The sequence below is a fragment of the Vulpes vulpes genome, chromosome 14, assembly GCF_048418805.1.
Source record: "Vulpes vulpes isolate BD-2025 chromosome 14, VulVul3, whole genome shotgun sequence".
NCBI lineage: Eukaryota > Metazoa > Chordata > Mammalia > Carnivora > Canidae > Vulpes > Vulpes vulpes.
In genome coordinates, this window is record NC_132793.1 from 103,617,872 (window position 1) to 103,635,349 (window position 17,478).

The following is a 17,478-nucleotide window of genomic DNA, read 5'->3' on the forward strand; positions in this document are numbered from 1 at the left end:
ATGAAGGTTTTGAATGTTATTTCTGCCCTTAAAAAATCCTCTTATTATGACATTGTAGAAGTCAAATGTGAATTGAAGGATGTTGTCTCATGCTGCCAAAGGAATTTATTAGAAAAATTAGACCGAAATTTGAACATTTATTTTCTAAATGCATCACAATTATCCCCCAAGTTTTGCTAAGCATAAGATGAGGTAAACTTGTATTTATGTTTTTTACTTTAACTTTTGAAGATAAAAAGTTGTATCAAGACTCTTGAAGTCAAGAGTGTTAAAGTCATCTTGTAGGTTGGGTATGTGGGATAGAAGATATTATTGTGGTCATCTTTGGAAAATACATTTTACCTCAATAAGTATCCAAAACCATCTATTAATTTTTTACATTCTTTTGAGTATACTTGCTTTAAGACAGAGAAATTTCTCACAAGTGTTCTAGCACTTCATCCGAATGATTAAATGAGATGACTTTAGAGCCTTAAGGCCCACACACTGTGTCTCCAGAAAATGTTCCAAAATAGTTTCTGTGTATGTTTTCTACAGAATTTTGATTACAAATTAAAATATATGTGAAAGAGAACTGGACTTTGATGAAAAAGAAATGCAGTCCTGCTAGAAAATGAGCATCTGTACCCCTGTAAAGTCACTAAGGAAGTTTGACGTTCGTAAATGGGAACTGATTACTCAGTTGTAGCTGTGTCCTCTTGGTATCTCAAGTTAGCCAGTATGTATTTTAAAAAAAAGTTCATGGGTGATCTATGGAGATTGAAGATCGTATCCTGCCATGGCAGGAACATAAGATTACAACTAAAGAAAGTAGGAGAAAATTTAGTGGAAAGAACTGAACATCACCAATGTATATTTTATATATACTTTTAGCCTATTCTGCATTCTGTAGAATATCATAAAACGGATGAATTGAAACATGGCATTTGGAAAGAGAACCACAGTCTTCTAACATAATGGAACACACATTCTTGCATGAAACTGAATACATTTGCATATTTCAAATAGCATAGTCAAGTTGCTATTACAATTTTTATGTGATTTTTTTCTCATCAAAAGTTTGATTTATATTTTTTTCAGTTCTGATTTTCCAATAATTCTTTTTGTCTCAGTAGACACAGAATACTGGTTGAGACGTGGGCTTCAGGTCCAGACAGACCTGTCTGGCCTCAAAGGAAAGATCAGCCTGGAGAAGTTCCTCTTTGCCCAAGAGGCAGTCACTGCTTTGGGCGGTTAGTTGACTGTATTTTGGAATCCCTGCAGGAGAAAAAAAGACCTCTGGCTTAGGAAATAGGAAATCTAATTTTTAGTTTTGAATCTACCGCTTTTTTGCTGTCTCAATTTTTCTGTAAACCTCAGGTTCCTTATTATTAAGTTAATAAAATGGAGATGATGGTACCATTCTTTGGACCTCACAAGATTATAGAGGGCACTTTGTACATGTCAGAGCACCTTGCCAATGGGAGGTATTGCTGTTGTTTTTGCTAGCAATGGAAATACTACTATTTATAGTAATAGTGAACAGGACTTCACACCATAATGAATATTTTAATAAGATATGTACACCAAAGTTAGCACCTATGTGGTGACATAAAAAAAATGTTATTCTTTAGCATCTAATAGGAAAAGCCTTCTCAGGAATCTATGGTGTATATTTGGGAGGAACACTCTGATAGTTCAGTTGAGGGGACTTTGAGTACATTTGGAATGCAGGTACATCTGATAGATGAGGAGTCGGGGTCTCATGTATCAAGGTAAGTATATTTGGGCAGGGAGGGTAGTGGGGCTGAGTTTAAAAGGTGACAGAATATTAAACATTGTAATATTTTACAATCTTCCTGGGTGGCTCAGCAGTTTAGCGCCTTCCTTCGGCCCAGGGCATGATCCTGGAGTCCCGGGATCGAATCCCACAAGGCTCCTTGCATGGAGCCTGCTTCTCTCTCTTCCTGTGTGTGTGTGTGTGTGTGTCTCATGAATAAATAAAATCTTAAAAGAGAAAAAAGATTGTAAGACTTTGGAAAACACAAAGCTGTTTGCTCCCATGTGTACCCTGAAATGCAGCCTATAGCCAAGCAGTATAGTCAAAGGGCAGTGGCTTGAAAAGTCTCAAGACCCTATTTTTTCCCCCACAATAAGTTATTCTAAGTCATTTGCATTTTTTTTTCTCTCTCCAACCTCCAGGTCTTCAAGAAGCCATCGCAGTGTGCTTGCACACCCAGACCCAGCAGACAGTCAGTGACACCTTGTGTGATCTAGTTCACCGTCCTCCAGCAATGAGCCAGGCTTGCAACACGGAGCCCTGCCCACCCAGGTAAGTGCTGTCCTGTGCTCTTGGGACATTGTATCTGACCGTAACACCCCCTTCTGCAGAGACACCCACATGTACATAGAAGCTTGCGTATCCACCCAAGGTAAATCACCCAGTTTACGTAAGAGTTCTCTCTTCTCCATTCACATTGGGCTCCAGCCAGATTCCTGCTTGGGTGCATGGATACTGCCGTGTTGAGCAGGAATCCCTTCAGCCTGGTTCTTGTGAATGAACGTCAGCTGGTCCACTGCTGGCAAAGCCATGAGGTCCACAGTTCTATTCTTTCTCCTGTATGTCTCCTCAGGGGCACTTCTTGCCCCAGGTCACATCAAAGAGCACAGGATCTGAGGTAGAGTTAGCACCCTTACACAGTAAGTGCTCAGTCCATATTTATTGAACGATTGAATGATCTCCTATTTGTTACCTACACACTATGTATCATCACCCTTTCCACGGACTTACCTTAGATCTCAGACTGAGGCATGCAGTGTTATAGGCCCCCATGAATAGATGAGGTTTACTTAGTTTTGCTCTCCTTGATCTGAAAGGTTGACCTGAAAAGTTAATCTGCTTCCTTGCTTAAGTCCTTATAAGATCTTGGAGAATTTTATCAGAAGGGAGGGTAGATTTTCCCCCATGTTCCTCTATCACTGGGTGTTGCTGGCTACAGAGGATTAAGGCTCAGCATCATTGGTTTCTAACATTAAGAGCTTCCAGAATCCGACCTCCCAATTTTTTTCCTTCTTCACTCCTTCACGTTTGTTGACTTGATCACCCTTCCAGCACAAATTGATTCCCAAAAACACAGCACAGATTCTCAAGCATCTCCCCTCCCTCTTTGCCAGATTCTCTTAACTGCCTCTTGGTAATCATATTGCCCATCTAATGAGGTACCTGTATTCTCTAAAGTCAAGTTTGCTACACCTGAGCCTCTAAGTAACTAAGGAAGATTACTGTGTCCTTCTGGCCATATTGGAGGAAGGACGGGTGTATTTTATGTTTATTCAGAAAATGTTTGATTCTGGAAATCTCTTGACCCCTTCTGATTTTGATTCCATAAAATATGTGGGCTGTGTTGTAAAAACTCCTGCCTTGGTGGTCTGAGGGAGATGGGGGTGGGGATGGAATAAGCAAGTCCATCTTAGGAATCCAGCCCTCTCCATCCTGCAGATGGGCTCTTTCTTTCTGAGTCCGCTTCTCCAATGGGCACAGTCTCCAGAGGAGACTGGCTCCAGTGTGTGCTTCATCCTGGATGAGAGCACCCCCTGCAATGAGACAGGCACAGTGTTTCATATCCATGACCATATTTCTGACTTCTGTTGTAGGCTAAGGAAATACCAGGGACTTGCGTTACAGCCATCTTGCTGTGCTCTGCTGAGATGCAGTTAGGACCTCGGCCCAGAAATGGCACAGGGAAATATGCTTCCCTCCCTGCCTCACCCGCCCCTCTTCCCTTGCTTGATGCATTCCAGAATGATTCCAAGATTACAGAAAGACATACAAGAGGGGTTTTAGGAAGTTTGATCCAACTCCGACTTTGGATGCCCACTTTGTCAGGTGTGTCCAGAGCTTTCTAAGAGTATCAATCATGTGGGTATAATGCTGAGTGTATATATACTTGATGTGTCCCTTTTATCTTTGGAGAAGTGACACTTATGTTAAGTGCTGCCTTCTCTACACCAGCCGGCACTCTCTTTCTGGAAAGATGACTATAAAAGAAATGATTTGGAATTTATACAAACTCTAAATGGTGACTACAGTTGGGCTAAGCATGCAGTTCCATAGCCATAAACAAACAAGAGTGAAAAGAAGAAACTATTACTACTAAATTTGGAGTGTGCTTTATTTCTAGTTTCAAATCGTATTCTGTATCAACAGAAAGCTAGTCTTCACCCAGTTGTGACTGTTCTTTCTAGCCCAAATCATTGATGAATTGATGAATAAGGATGTGAGGACAAGTAGACATTGGACAATTAAACAGGAAAATGGACACAGGTGCCAACAAAAAGTGTGCTTCAAGTGAGGGGGGATTGGCACAGCAGAGGACAGAGGGGGCTGAGGACATTGGTGAAACTGGATTTTACTTTTGTAAAAACAATCCTGTTCTGATCTTGCTCTGAAAGTGAAGGCAGCCATAGTGGATCATCATATAATTTCTTCAGAAAAGAAAAGAAAGAGAAAATACAAAACAATCTATTCTTTCGTCATTCAAAGAATTAGAGTACCCAGTTGCAATTACCACCTATGTTATGTTCAGTGTAAGATAAATAACTTGGTTTCATAATCTTTAGTTCAATTTTTTAAGATGAATTCCAAATCAAACATTTCCCCACTATTTATTCTATTTATCATAGAATTTGAGTCCCTTCTTCGAGTGGCTTTGTGTTAAGTGGCTTTTTCTGGTTTCATTGCTCCTCTGATGTCATGGACACAATTCATGATGCTTTATCTCTCAACCTTCTATCAGTCTGTGCCAGCCATTCCTAACTGCTGCTGCCTTAACTCAGAGGTATTTTGCATGAACTGTTTCAGCAGTTTCAAAATAAACTCTGACCTCTTGTGTTTCCTGCTGTGATCCATAGGGACATATACGGCCTCCAAGTATCTTTCTAAATTGCGGTGACCATGTGAAGCTCCTACATAAACCCTTCGGTAACTTTCCTTACCTGTAGATCACAATTCATGTTCTTTACTTTGGCTTGTGTATGAGTTTCCTAGGGCTGCTGTAACAAAGCACCATAGATTAGGTGGCATAAACATCAGAACTTTATTGCTGCAGTTCTGGAGGCTGGAAAGTCTGAGATCAAGGTGCTGGCAGGATTGGCTGTATCTGAGGCTGGAAGGGAGATCCTGGTTTAGGTCTCTCCCCAAGCTGCTGGTATTCCAAGTATTCCTTGGCTTGTGGATGCTGTTCTCCCCATGTTTCTGTATTGTCTTCCTTCTGTTTGTCTCTGCCCCAATGTCCCCTTCTTATAAGGACACCACTTATATTGGATTGGAGTCCATTCTAATGACCACATCTAAATTGATCATCTGCAAATACCTTATTTCCAAATAAAATCATATTTACAGGTACTAGGAGTCAGGGCTTCCCTAACTTTTTGTGGGGAAGCAATTCAGTCTGTAAGAGCTGTAAAGTCCTTTATGACCCTGGTTTTAGGTTCTTGAAATACATCTCCTGTCACTACCACCCTCAGCTCATGTGAAAGACAGGCACAAGCATGCACATGCCCTGAGGAATGTGCTCAGTAGCCACAGAAAATTTTCACTGTGCCCCACACTCATGTTCCTTAATGCTTTCGGGACTTTGCACATACCATGCCTACTGTTTAGAGCCCTCTTCTACCATACAACAAGTTCTGTCTCTCCCAGGAAAGTGATCACTTCTCACTGGTAAAATGAAATCAAACAGAATGTGAAATAGGACCCTCCCCTGAAACCCTTGATAGAAGGAAACTCTTAGTAGTCAGGAGAGGGCTGAGAGCAGGTCAGGGGCATGAGGTGGTGCCCTAGCTGTACCCACTCAGGGGATCTCAGACAGGTGCCTCAGCCCAGATAGAGCCTGCTTCTTCATCTGATCAATGACGAACATGTTGGACTTTGTGGGTAGCAAGATCCTTTCACCTCCAGCCTTTTGCTGTGGAGGGTGCTTTCAAGTTGCATTTTTAATTCACATCCTCAGAACCACTTGTGGTCTTTTTGCAGGGATCCCTGCATCTACTCATGAGTAGTTGCTAATGCCCAGGCTTCATTTTAGTTCTAAGAACAACAAACAGCCTTCCCTTGACCTGCCCAGGAGGTCATGGCAGGGTTGAATTCAGTATGCAGTCAGACAAGACCAGACCAGAGCAAGATTTAGTTGCAAGGCTGGACCCTGTTTCTTAAGGCTCCTGAAGGAAGCCTGCCTATCTGTCCCTTGTGCAGCAGCATCCCCATCCCCTCATCGCTTTGCTCAGCAAGAATGATGGCACATTATCTTCTCCAGCAACGTCTTGCCCACAGAGCTTCCAAGCTAGGAATAATAGAGCATGCAATATGACTTGGCCACTTTGCAAAATTAAGAGTCTGTTTTTCTGTGAAGGGAAGTACTCTTCCTCGTTTCAAAATTGCAAATTTAATAAACTTTTCGAAGGTTGAGAGTTATATTGGAAAAAACCCAGCAGAGACAAAGGGTTGGTGCCAAAGTAAAGGTAAGTTTACAAAAATGTTTTAGGTTCTAGAAACCAGTGGTGTAGGAATAACAGGAACAGGGTGTTGCATCATATTTTCCACACAAATATTTACTGACTCCAAGGGCAATAGCATTAAAATATCACCCCAGGGTGAAACTTACCACTGAGATTGGGTTGGACAGTCAGTGGGTCTTTATTTCTCCAAAGGCAGATGCATTTGATGTATTAGCCTGGACTCTCCAAGGTGGGGTGTTGTATGTTTATTTGCTCTTATGGGGTTACTCCCCCTGGTCTATGCTATAACTGCTGAGTGTCTGCTATTTATGGAGTTTGCTTTTTCCAGGAGAGAGCCAGCAGCTTGTAGAAACATGCGGGTTACATAATGGTCCCACTCGTCTGAGAAGAGCTTTCTTCTCTGACAGCAGTCAGCACTGCTAGGGAGGGAAGTCAGGAAGCAAGAGGCAAGAGTCATGTGTTTCTTTACCTAGTTGTTACCCAACTCTTCAATTTTTAAAAAATTCTGAATTTAGCCCATTATCTGGTAAGAAGAAACAGTTTGGATTTTTTTCTTGAATAACAGTGGTTTCATTTCTAGTCCCTTGTGCCTCTGATGATTCTTTCTAGCTATATACTTTCTTGAAAGATGATTATCCAAAAGTCACTCCAAATAAGTTATATATTTAAGCTGAATTAATAGTGAAACAGTATCCTTTTAATTATTTATCCATATAGCTTGATTATCATCAAAATATGATGTATATTTCTTCTGTTGGTGAATTCCCTCACCTCAAAAGCTACTGGAAATTTAGATATAATCAGTTAAGATCTAACTAATTAATGGCTTCCAAATAAGCTGGTATTTTAATTTGACAATCTGTTCCAAATACAGATTGATGATGGATGCAGTATAAGAACAGGGAAATTAAAACAACATGCCCAAGGCAATATCATGAAAAGAAATATCTGGGCCAGGAAAGGAAAGGAAATGTGAAGTGGTGAGTGGAAACAGATCTGTAGTTCTGGTGGACTTGAAACCCCAAAGCCATCAGGACGTGTGAGAGTTCAGTTCCATAGAGAGGAAGGACTGAACATCTTCCTTTTGATTGGACCCATGTTCACTGCTTCTTTGTGAATGTGAATGGAAGCAGGAAAAAGCTGCTGCTGATCAGAACCTGAAGCCATTGTATGTATGAAGCTTCTTGCTTGGGGAGGACAGACACAACAATACAGCCAAAATTATGTTGGCTCAATTATTGGATCATCAGTGTCCTTACAGTGCTTTTTTGCCTTGTTGTCCATATGAGACTTGGTTCCAGACTGGAGACACTGGAGGTCTAGATGAAAGCAAATAACACTATAGATGGGGAAGATTAGAAATCAGAGAGGACAAAGGGAGGTGGAGAGAGAGAAACCAAATTGAGCCTGCAAAATGAAATTCCAAAGCACATGAAGAAGCCTACCACTACTAAAGAAGATAGTCAGCGTAGTCAGCAGTTGAAAGATAAATTCACTCCAGATGAAATAAAAGTATAAGAACAGTCTGAAAAAGACTTTAAGTGTTACTAAGCTCTTTGGAGATACAAATTGTAAAGAATATTCATGTAAAGAACAGGAAATTATGAGATAGACATAGGCAAAAATGTAGTCACAATAGATGAGTCTTAAAAAGAAGCAATTACACAGCTCAGAAATTTTAAAAGCCAGTGAAAAATAAGTAAACTACAGGCAAATAAAAAATTGTTGCCTTGAAAGTAGTGTTGAGGGGATGCCGATGTGGCTCAGTCGTTGAGCATCTGCCTTTAGGTCAGGGCATGATCCTAGAGTCCCAGGGTTAAGTCCCACATCAGGCTCCTTGCATGGAGCCTGCTTCTCCTCCCTCTGCCTATGCCTCTGCTTCTCTGTGTGTGTGTCTCTCATGAATAAATTAATAAAATCTTAAAAAAAAGAAAGAGGGCAGCCCGGATGGCTCAGCGGTCTAGTGCCTGCCTTCAGCCCAGGGCCTGATCCTGGAAACCTGGGATGGAATCCCACGTCGGGCTCCCTGCACAGAGCTTGCTTTTCCCTCCGCCTGTGTCTCGGCCTCTCTCTCTCTCCCTCTCTCTTTTTTTTTAATAAATTAATTTTTAATTGGTGTTCAATTTACCAACATACAGAATAACACCCAGTGCTCATCCTGTCAAGTGTCCCCCTCAGTGCCCATCACCCATTTACCCCCACCCCCCGCCCTCCTCCCCTTCCTCCACCCCTAGTTCGTTTCCCAGAGTTAGGAGTCTTCATGTTCTGTCTCCCTTTCTGATATTTCCCACACATTTCTTCTCCCTTCCCTTATATTCCCTTTCACTATTATTTATATTCCCCAAATGAATGAGACCATATAATGTTTGTCCTTCTCCGATTGACTTACTTCACTCAGCATAATACCCTCCAGTTCCATCCATGTTGAAGCAAATGGTGGGTATTTGTCATTTCTAATGGCTGAGGAATATTCCATTGTATACATAAACCACATCTTCTTTATCCATTCATCTTTCGATGGACACCGAGGCTCCTTCCACAGTTTGGCTATTGTGGACATTGCTGCTAGAAACATCGGGGTGCAGGTGTCCCGGCGTTTCATTGCATCTGTATCTTTGGGGTAAATCCTCAACAGTGCAATTGCTGGGTCGTAGGGCAGGTCTGTTTTTAACTCTTTGAGGAACCTCCACACAGTTTTCCAGAGTGGCTGCTGCACCAGTTCACATTCCCACCAACAGTGCAGGAGGGTTCCCTTTTCTCCGCATCCTCTCCAACATTTGTGGTTTCCTGCCTTGTTAATTTTCCCCATTCTCACTGGTGTGAGGTGGTATCTCATTGTGGTTTTGATTTGTATTTCCCTGATTTGGCCTCTCTCTCTCTCTCTCTCTCTCTGTTTCTCGTGAATAAATAAATAAAATCTTTAAAAAAATAAAAAAATAAAGAAAGTGCTGAGGAAGTCAAAAGAAAGAAGGCACAGTAAGTTGAAGTTTGGGGAAAAGAGAAGAAAAGAAATATAGGTGTAATGGCAGAGAAGCAAGATATTAAATAAACTGCTCACTAAAACTTCAGAAAAAAATGTCTACTCCTAATATCAAGAAAAATAAATGAAAATACACTTAGATACATAATAGTGAAGCTGCAGAAAGTCAAAGATGATAAGAAAATCTTAAGAGCTACAAGATGTAAAAGACTTACCAACTACTAACAACTTATTAACAATCAGAGTTCCCCAAAAAAACAAAGGAATGATATCTTTAGAGTACTATGGGGAAGTCATGATCAACCTAGAGCTAAACTTGCTAAAATATTATTTCAAGTATATGAATGTGAATGTCCATTTTTAGCCGAGTGATGAACTAGATTTACTGAATGCCTTTCTAATAAAAGATTCTAAAGTACTGAGCAAAATATGTATAAAATACCTTGAAATCTAAAACTAAGCTTGTAAGAAAGTAAGATAAATCCTCAGAAGTAAAAAAAAAAAAAAAAAAAAAGGAAGAAAGAAAGAAAGATAAAAGAAAAAAAGCTACAGTGTGAATCTAGCATGGTAAACTTGTATTAAAGTTAGTGCTTCCATGGGGGACAGTTGCCAATCCCACTAATCTAGATCTTTGGTTTTAATTTTTTTTTCTGGAAACAGACAAGTCCTTGGACCTCCAGGAAATAAGGAATGGAATGGAGATTCCCATATGAAGCCAGGGTCTACAGTGAAAAGACAAATTGGAAAAAAATCCACCCCTAAAAGGCAGATCTCTAGGAAAACTATCTATCTTGGCTTTGTGTCTGAATGGAAGGAATTAAAAAAGCCTCCCCTGCATTATGCTAAGTGAAAGAAGCCAGACACAGAAAAAATGCTGTGTGATCTCACTTATATGTGGAATCTAAAGTAGTCAAATTTACAGAAGCAGAGAAGAGAATGATGAGGGCTGGGAGGAGGGAAATTGGGAGGTGATGGTCAAAGAGTACAAAGTCACAGTTATACAAGGTGTGTAAGTTCTGGGCATTTACTCTGCAGCATAATAGCTAATAGCTAACAATACTGTATTATTGTATACTTCAAATTTGGTCAGAGGGTAGACCTTATGTTAAATGTTCTTGCTGTAATAATGTATTTATGGCCTTGATGGTGCTGATAGTTTCACAGGTGTATACTTATTCCCAAACTCACTGAGTTGTATACACTTAATATATACAACTGTTTACTTATCAGTCATACTTCAATAAAGTGGGTTAAAAAAAGACTCCTCTGAGAATTTAAAAACTACAAATAGCCCTTTATGTAGGAATGCAGTTCATATTCAGTCTGACCGTGGGATCTGAAAAATTAATTCACGTTGCTCTTGACAAGAGTTAATGCACACACTTTGTGGAAGAATGTGTCTTCTCCTCCAAACTTAAAATTCCCACAAAGACCTAATTAAAGAGCTCACAACAGCAACAAAATAAAACAAACAAAAAAACACATGAAGAAAAAAATGTGTGAGAATCAGTGGGGGAGAAAACCCAGATCAGATATACAGAGCCTCAGATATAGGAATTATCAAGTATGAATATAACATAAATTTGTATAAAACATTTAATGATATAAAACAGGAAATTGAAAACCTAACATGGGAATAACAAACTATCTAAAATACCTAGAAGATTTTTTTAAGGAACCAAATATTAGGTTGCACTATATGAAATTCCAATTTTATCCATCAAAAAGTCCCATATTGGCAATTTCATCTGATTTAACCTAATAAAATATATATAAGTTAAGAGCATAATCATTGAAACTTCAAAGTTGTGGACTGGGGTAAACAGGTAAATTGGAAGAGAGATCTGAAGAAATTATCCAGAATAAAGCACAGAGAGCAAATGAGGTATGTAAAATATACTCTAGAGGTAAGAGAGGAAATATTTGAGAAGATGTAAAATATATCTAAATGGAGCTGAAGGAAAAAAAAGTAATATTCAGAGATGACTGAGAATATTTCAAAATTAATGAAAAGTATGAATCCTAAGAATCTGGAGCCACAACTAACACCAAGCAGGAAAAATAAAATGAAATAAACACTTAAACACATGATAGTTCAATCTGAGAACTCAAAAAGCAAAGAAAATATCTCAAAAGCAGAGAGAAAATATCTACAAGAGGAACAATAGCAACAAAAATAAGTTTTCTTCTCATTGATAATAAAGAATATTACCTTTAAATCATTCAAGAAAATAACTGTCAGGCCTATTATTGCATATTTAGCAAAACAGGATATTTTCAGATATGCCACAGGTCTGCAAACTAGAGCCTTATAGTTTATGTGAGGATCAAATGAATTAATATATGTAAAATACTTACAAAAGAGCTTGGCACATAGTAATGAATAAATGTTAACTACTATTATGTTAGATATCCTAGGCGAACAAAACCAGAAGACTTTATTATCAGTGAACTCTCACTAAAGATAATTTTAAACTAGTGTATTCATTATACAGGAAACTGATCCCAGAAGAAAGATATAAGAATATAAGAATGAATGATGATGAGCAACGTACATTGTCAAGATAGTTAATCTAAAAGAAAGTCACTGTGTAAATCAGTAATGATATCTGATTTTTGGGCTTGAAAAAAGAAATAAATTTGGATGATAAAGCCCAGTAAAATTTGGGGGAAGGGTGGTGATTAGAGTCTTTAAGCCCCTTAGATTATTTGTGAAATGGAAATGATTTTGATTAACTCTAAAGCTATTAATTTAAACGGGTCCTTTAAAATTCCAAGAGTAATTGAAAATAGAAGATAGCGGAGGAGGAAAGAGAATAAAAAATATAACAAACTCAACCAGTATCCCACAGGATATAATTATAATAAGAAATATGGAAAAGTCAGGAAAAACAGAATTCTAGATAAAAGTAACAGATGAGAAAATTTCAAGATTGCTGAAAGTCTTGTCATCTTGATCAAGAAAAAGATGGAAATACCAAATAACTCTAGACTTTGTTATTAATGTTCCTAGTGATGTATGTTATATTTAAATGTAAGTGCTAAGTGAATATAAATATATATTTATTGTTTTTTGCACATTAATTTGTAAAATTTTTAGATTTAAAAAAGGATTCAAAACTTAAACTTTATTTTTTAATGAGGGCTCTTTAATGCAAGCAGTATAAATTAATTCTTGCTAACTTAAGCTGAAAAAATATTACTGGAAAGATATTAGGTGGCCAACGAGAATAACAGAACGGCTGGAGAATGAGGTTCATAAAAGTGGTAAGAACCAAGAGAGGTTAGACTGAAGGAAAACACAGCTAAGATTGTATTAGATGTTGTGTCTGGTTAGGTATTGCTGGGCACTTGAGGCCATTTCTATCACTAGACATTTCTCAATGATGTATCCGCCAATGCCTGGTCCCATATACCACCTCGAACTCAGTGGAGTCCATTTCTGGACACATCTGACTTTATAATTTTATAGATCAGGTAATGTCCATGTCATGATGAGTAGCTCACATTACATGCTTATCTGTTGGATCATGGTCAGATGTTCCACCATAGTGAGGCTTCTAGTATCTAAAAGGGCCTAGGACTAGGCAGGATTGCAAGGTTGCATATAATTTTCCCTCAAAATTTTTTTTTCAACGTGTTGTTCCATTTACTGAATTCTAACATTCAATGCTGCTACTGAGAACTGCTTTGCCACCTAGATCATTCCTCTGGAGAGACCTGTTTTATTCCCTCTGGAAGACAATGGAACAATGTTGTATACTTTGATTTAGTTCATTTTTATCTTTTGTGTTGGGAAATTGGGGAGGGCTTTGAAATCCAAATGCTTCTTTCCATTTTGGGAAATTTTCTTGAGTTATTCTTTTCTTCTGCTTTTTAAATGAAACTCCCATTATATAATGTTGAAATGAACCGACCCTATTTTGCATTTCTTTTATTCCTACTTTTGAGAGTTTTCTTTACTTCTATTTTCAACTGATCGGTTACATTTTTATTTAGTCATTTTTTATTTACAAGAGTCTTTTTTGGTTCTCTGTAGGTTCCTAGTACCTTTCTTAATAACGTCCTGTTTTCATTTTGTGAATACATTATCTTCTGTTTCTTGAATATGAATTATGGAGTTTTGTTTTATACTAGTTTTGTTTTATTCTCTTCTGTACTTTGCATTGTATCCGTTTTCTCCTGTATGCCTACTTTTGTTTCTTTTTTCTTAGATGTTTTCATTAAATATTTTATGTTCCTTGACTACTTATTTAAGAATGACACACTAAAAAGCAGATTGGAAGCCCTGTGTATATGGACAAAATTTGTTGAATGGTAGGCATCACTGTAGAGTGATCTGGATGGGCTATTTCAGAGGGAGATATCCTGAATTCTTTTTGCTGTCAAGCCAGTTAATGTTTCTAGGGAGGATGTCTCCAACCTTTTGTCTGAGAGTAGAAAAGGAATACAAGTCTGATTGGGACTGTTTTCTCTGAGCCAAGTCAGGGAAGAAGTCTGGTGGTCTCACCTGATAATACATAAACCCTCACTTAATCCCTATTTTTAGTACAGTCTCCCACTTTTTGCTATTCCCCAAGGCCTTAAGTAGCCTCTCACTCTCTTGCTGGGTGCAGGAGAATAAATCTCCTGCATGCCTAAGAGACGCAAAAGGATTTCAGGTTTTTATAGACTTTCAGTGAATCTATTTTAGCTTCAGCTAAACCCCACTTTTAGAAATATGTTGTGTCTGATCCCTTCATGGCTTCTTGCTTTTGGAGTTTCCCAACTATCGGCTTGGCTTTTAGATTTCTCCAGACTGTTAAGTTAAACATCACTTTCCATCTTCTCCCCAGCTTATAAAATGTTTCAACTGCATCTCTCACAGTCTCTTTGTCTTTATGGCTATATGCTTTTGTTTAATTCCACTTTTATCTTTTTCCTGTCTTTTTATTGGGTATTTTTTGGGATGTGGTTGGAAGGGAACAGAAGTAAGCATATGCAATCAATCTGCTATTTCCTGAATCACTATTAGCCCTGAAGAATAAAAAAAATCCCACATAGTTATATTAAAGTTTTTTTTCAGATACTATGAAGATAACATGACTATTATATTAAAACCAAATGTGGGAAATAGGGCATGGCATGCAAGTAGTGCTATTATTATTTCTACTTCTTTAGGGAAGAATTCTCTCATCTGTTGTGAGTGTGTTTGCTATCTTTCACGTCATTATTTTTTTTTTTCTCTCTCTTTGGACCTTTTGGTTTGCAAGCTCATATTAAATGGGAGTTATATATTCCTATCTGGGGCTTTTGTGCTTACCTGAATGAATATCTCTCCCCAAGATCCTCATATCAGAGCCAGGTCTCATATTGCTTCTTTTGGGCTCTCAACCCAGGTGAAATATTGCAGAGCCCCTCCCAGAATATTATATGATAGTTTGGCTCAAAAGTAGTCTCAAGGGGTGCCTGGGTGGCTCATTCAGTTAAGCCTCTGACTCTTGGTTTCCTATCAGGTCATGGCTTCAGGGTTGTGAGATTGAGCCATGCATCAGGCTCTGTGCTTAGCACAGAGTCTGCTTGAGATTCTATCTTCCTCTCCTTCCAGCCCTCCCCACTTGTGCACTCTTTCTCAAATAAATAAATAAATCTTTCAGAAAAATAAGCAGGCTCCAGGTTATCTCTATTCTTTTATGTTATCCCAGGCAGCTGATCAATTCCAAGCACATAAACAGGTTGCTTTTTTTCTAGCCTTCAATTATGGGTCAGGGAGTCTTACCCAGTTGTGTTTCTACAAGTGAGTTTAGCTTCAGTCACCCTCTCACTGTGGTGCTATTTTCTTAATTTCCCCATACAAATAGAACTCCCAGCTGCCATTGTAAGTTTCCAATCTTGGCATCCACTAAACCTGGACAACTTTAGTTCATGCTACCACTGTGCTTCCAATTGACTTCTGGTTTACTGAGATGTTTATTTTGTATTAGAAAACATTTTTATCCTTATGTCCTTCATTAAGTAGTATTGTATATACTTTTAAAATGACATGGAAATTCACCTGTTTCTTTAAAATTTGTAGGAACTCAACCACAAAGTTAACAGGATCTAGTCCCTATCTTGAATAGAAATTTTGTAATTTCCTAAAAAGTTATTTATTTCATCAAGGTTTTCAAATGTGTTGTTTAGTTTTCTATATACTTTTTAAAAAAAGATTTATTTATTTGAGAGAGAGAGTGCACATGCATGAGTGGGGGTGGGCAGAGGGAGAGGGAGAGAGAATCTCAAGTAGATGGCATAGTGAGTGCAGAGCCCCAGATCCTGAGATCATGACCTGAGTCAAAATCAAGAGTCAAATGCCTTGGGGATCCCTGAGTGGCTCAGCGGGTTTGGCACCTGTCTTCAGCCTAGGACATGTTCCTGGAGTCCCGGGATCGAGTCCCATGTCAGGCTCCCCACATGGAGCCTGCTTCTCCCTCTGCCTCTCTCTCTCTCTCTCTGTGTCTCTCATGAATAAATAAATGAAATCTTAAAGTCAGATGCCTAATGCACTGAGCTACTCAGGCACCTCAGTTCTCTGTATTCTTATTAAGGTTTGCCTTGTTGATATATCAGGAGCTTAGAGAAGTATTTTATAGCTTTTTAAATTTTTTATTATCCTTCCATTTTTTTATATCTTACAGCTGAGCTTCATAAATACTTTTTATTCAGTCTTCATAGTTATATGATTATATATTGTGAACTTTTGTCTTCATAAGTAAAAATTTTAATATTTTTCCCATTATATTTGTCTTGAATATTTTTCATTTTTAATTTTTCCTCTTATTTATACAAGTTAAAAATGTTTATTATGGAAAATTAGAAATCAGAAAAACTGGAGGTTGCCTTTAGATAAGGAAAAATTTAGATAAAAAATTTTTTCAAAGAACTTGTTTTTTCTAATCATGAATGTTTATTTTAAGAAAAAAACAGGAGAAAATACTGGCAATAATAAAGAAAATAAAAATCCTCTATCACTTAGAGATCATCACTGTTAATATTCTGATGTATAATAATCCAGACTTTTTTCTACTTGCATTTATAAATGTATAAAACAACACTATAAGGTATTTCTGTTTTCTAATAAAAATGTATAAATTTATTTCTATATCAATAACTGTACTTCATTTTTAAATGACTGTTAGCATTGTGTTGTATGAATATATAATTACTTATTTTACCCTTTATTGTAGAACATTTAGATTGTTTCCTTCCATTTTGCAAAACTTTTTATTTTTATTTTTTTATTACAAGCTACCTTGGAGCAAACATCCCTTCATGTCAATTTTAAGCATTTTAAAATTATTTCCTTGTGATATAGCTCTATGGTAACTAGTTAAAAATCCATGTTCACTAGTAATTAAATATCCACAAATTAAGATAAGTATAATGTACAACTTTTCACTCCTCAGATGGGCAGAGATACTGTCCACTGTTGATATGGGTGTAGGAAGCCAGGCACCCTCACATGCTTCTACTGGGAGTGTGAATTGAGAGAATCTTCCTTGAATGCACTTTGGAAATATGTATCAAAAGCAGCTGCCCTGGTTTTTCATTTTTACAGATGTTTCATGAGAAAACCTGATTTTTCCAAGATCTTACTGGAAAGGAATCACATTATATATACGTGTTGTAAATCCAATCCTAACAGAGAAGAATTTTCTTAGGGATATTCCAAATAATGAATCCAGGTGCCCTGAAAATTTCCTGAAGTGTGCTTTTGAGCATTTAAAATTTCTTTTGACACCCGTATAAATCATGCTTGCCTTGGGGCTCTATTCAAAACAAAACCCAAGATTTTATTATGGATATTTGGTGGTATGTTAGAATGGAGAGAAATCTGCTTCTTTTGTGCTCTGGGCTTTCCCAAATGGGTAAAACCTTTAAACTCTTTCCCAACATTTTTTGCCTTTAAATATTATGTTCCTATATTTTAATCACATTTAGTGGTGGAGATGTTGTGAGTCTGAGGTCTGCCACAGAGCAGAAAG

At 37.9% G+C, this 17,478-nt stretch overlaps 1 protein-coding gene across 3 annotated transcripts in view; it reads left to right on the plus strand.

Moving 5' to 3' along the window:
- The window catches only part of ADAMTSL3 (ADAMTS like 3), a 335,305-nt gene that overhangs the window by 229,390 nt on the left and 88,437 nt on the right, over positions 1–17,478 (plus strand). For all 3 annotated transcript variants that reach the window (XM_072737443.1, XM_072737441.1, XM_072737442.1), the window contains one exon: positions 2,182–2,311. In XM_072737443.1, the coding sequence (XP_072593544.1) occupies positions 2,182–2,311 (130 nt within the window). The remainder of the gene's footprint in view (positions 1–2,181; positions 2,312–17,478) is intronic.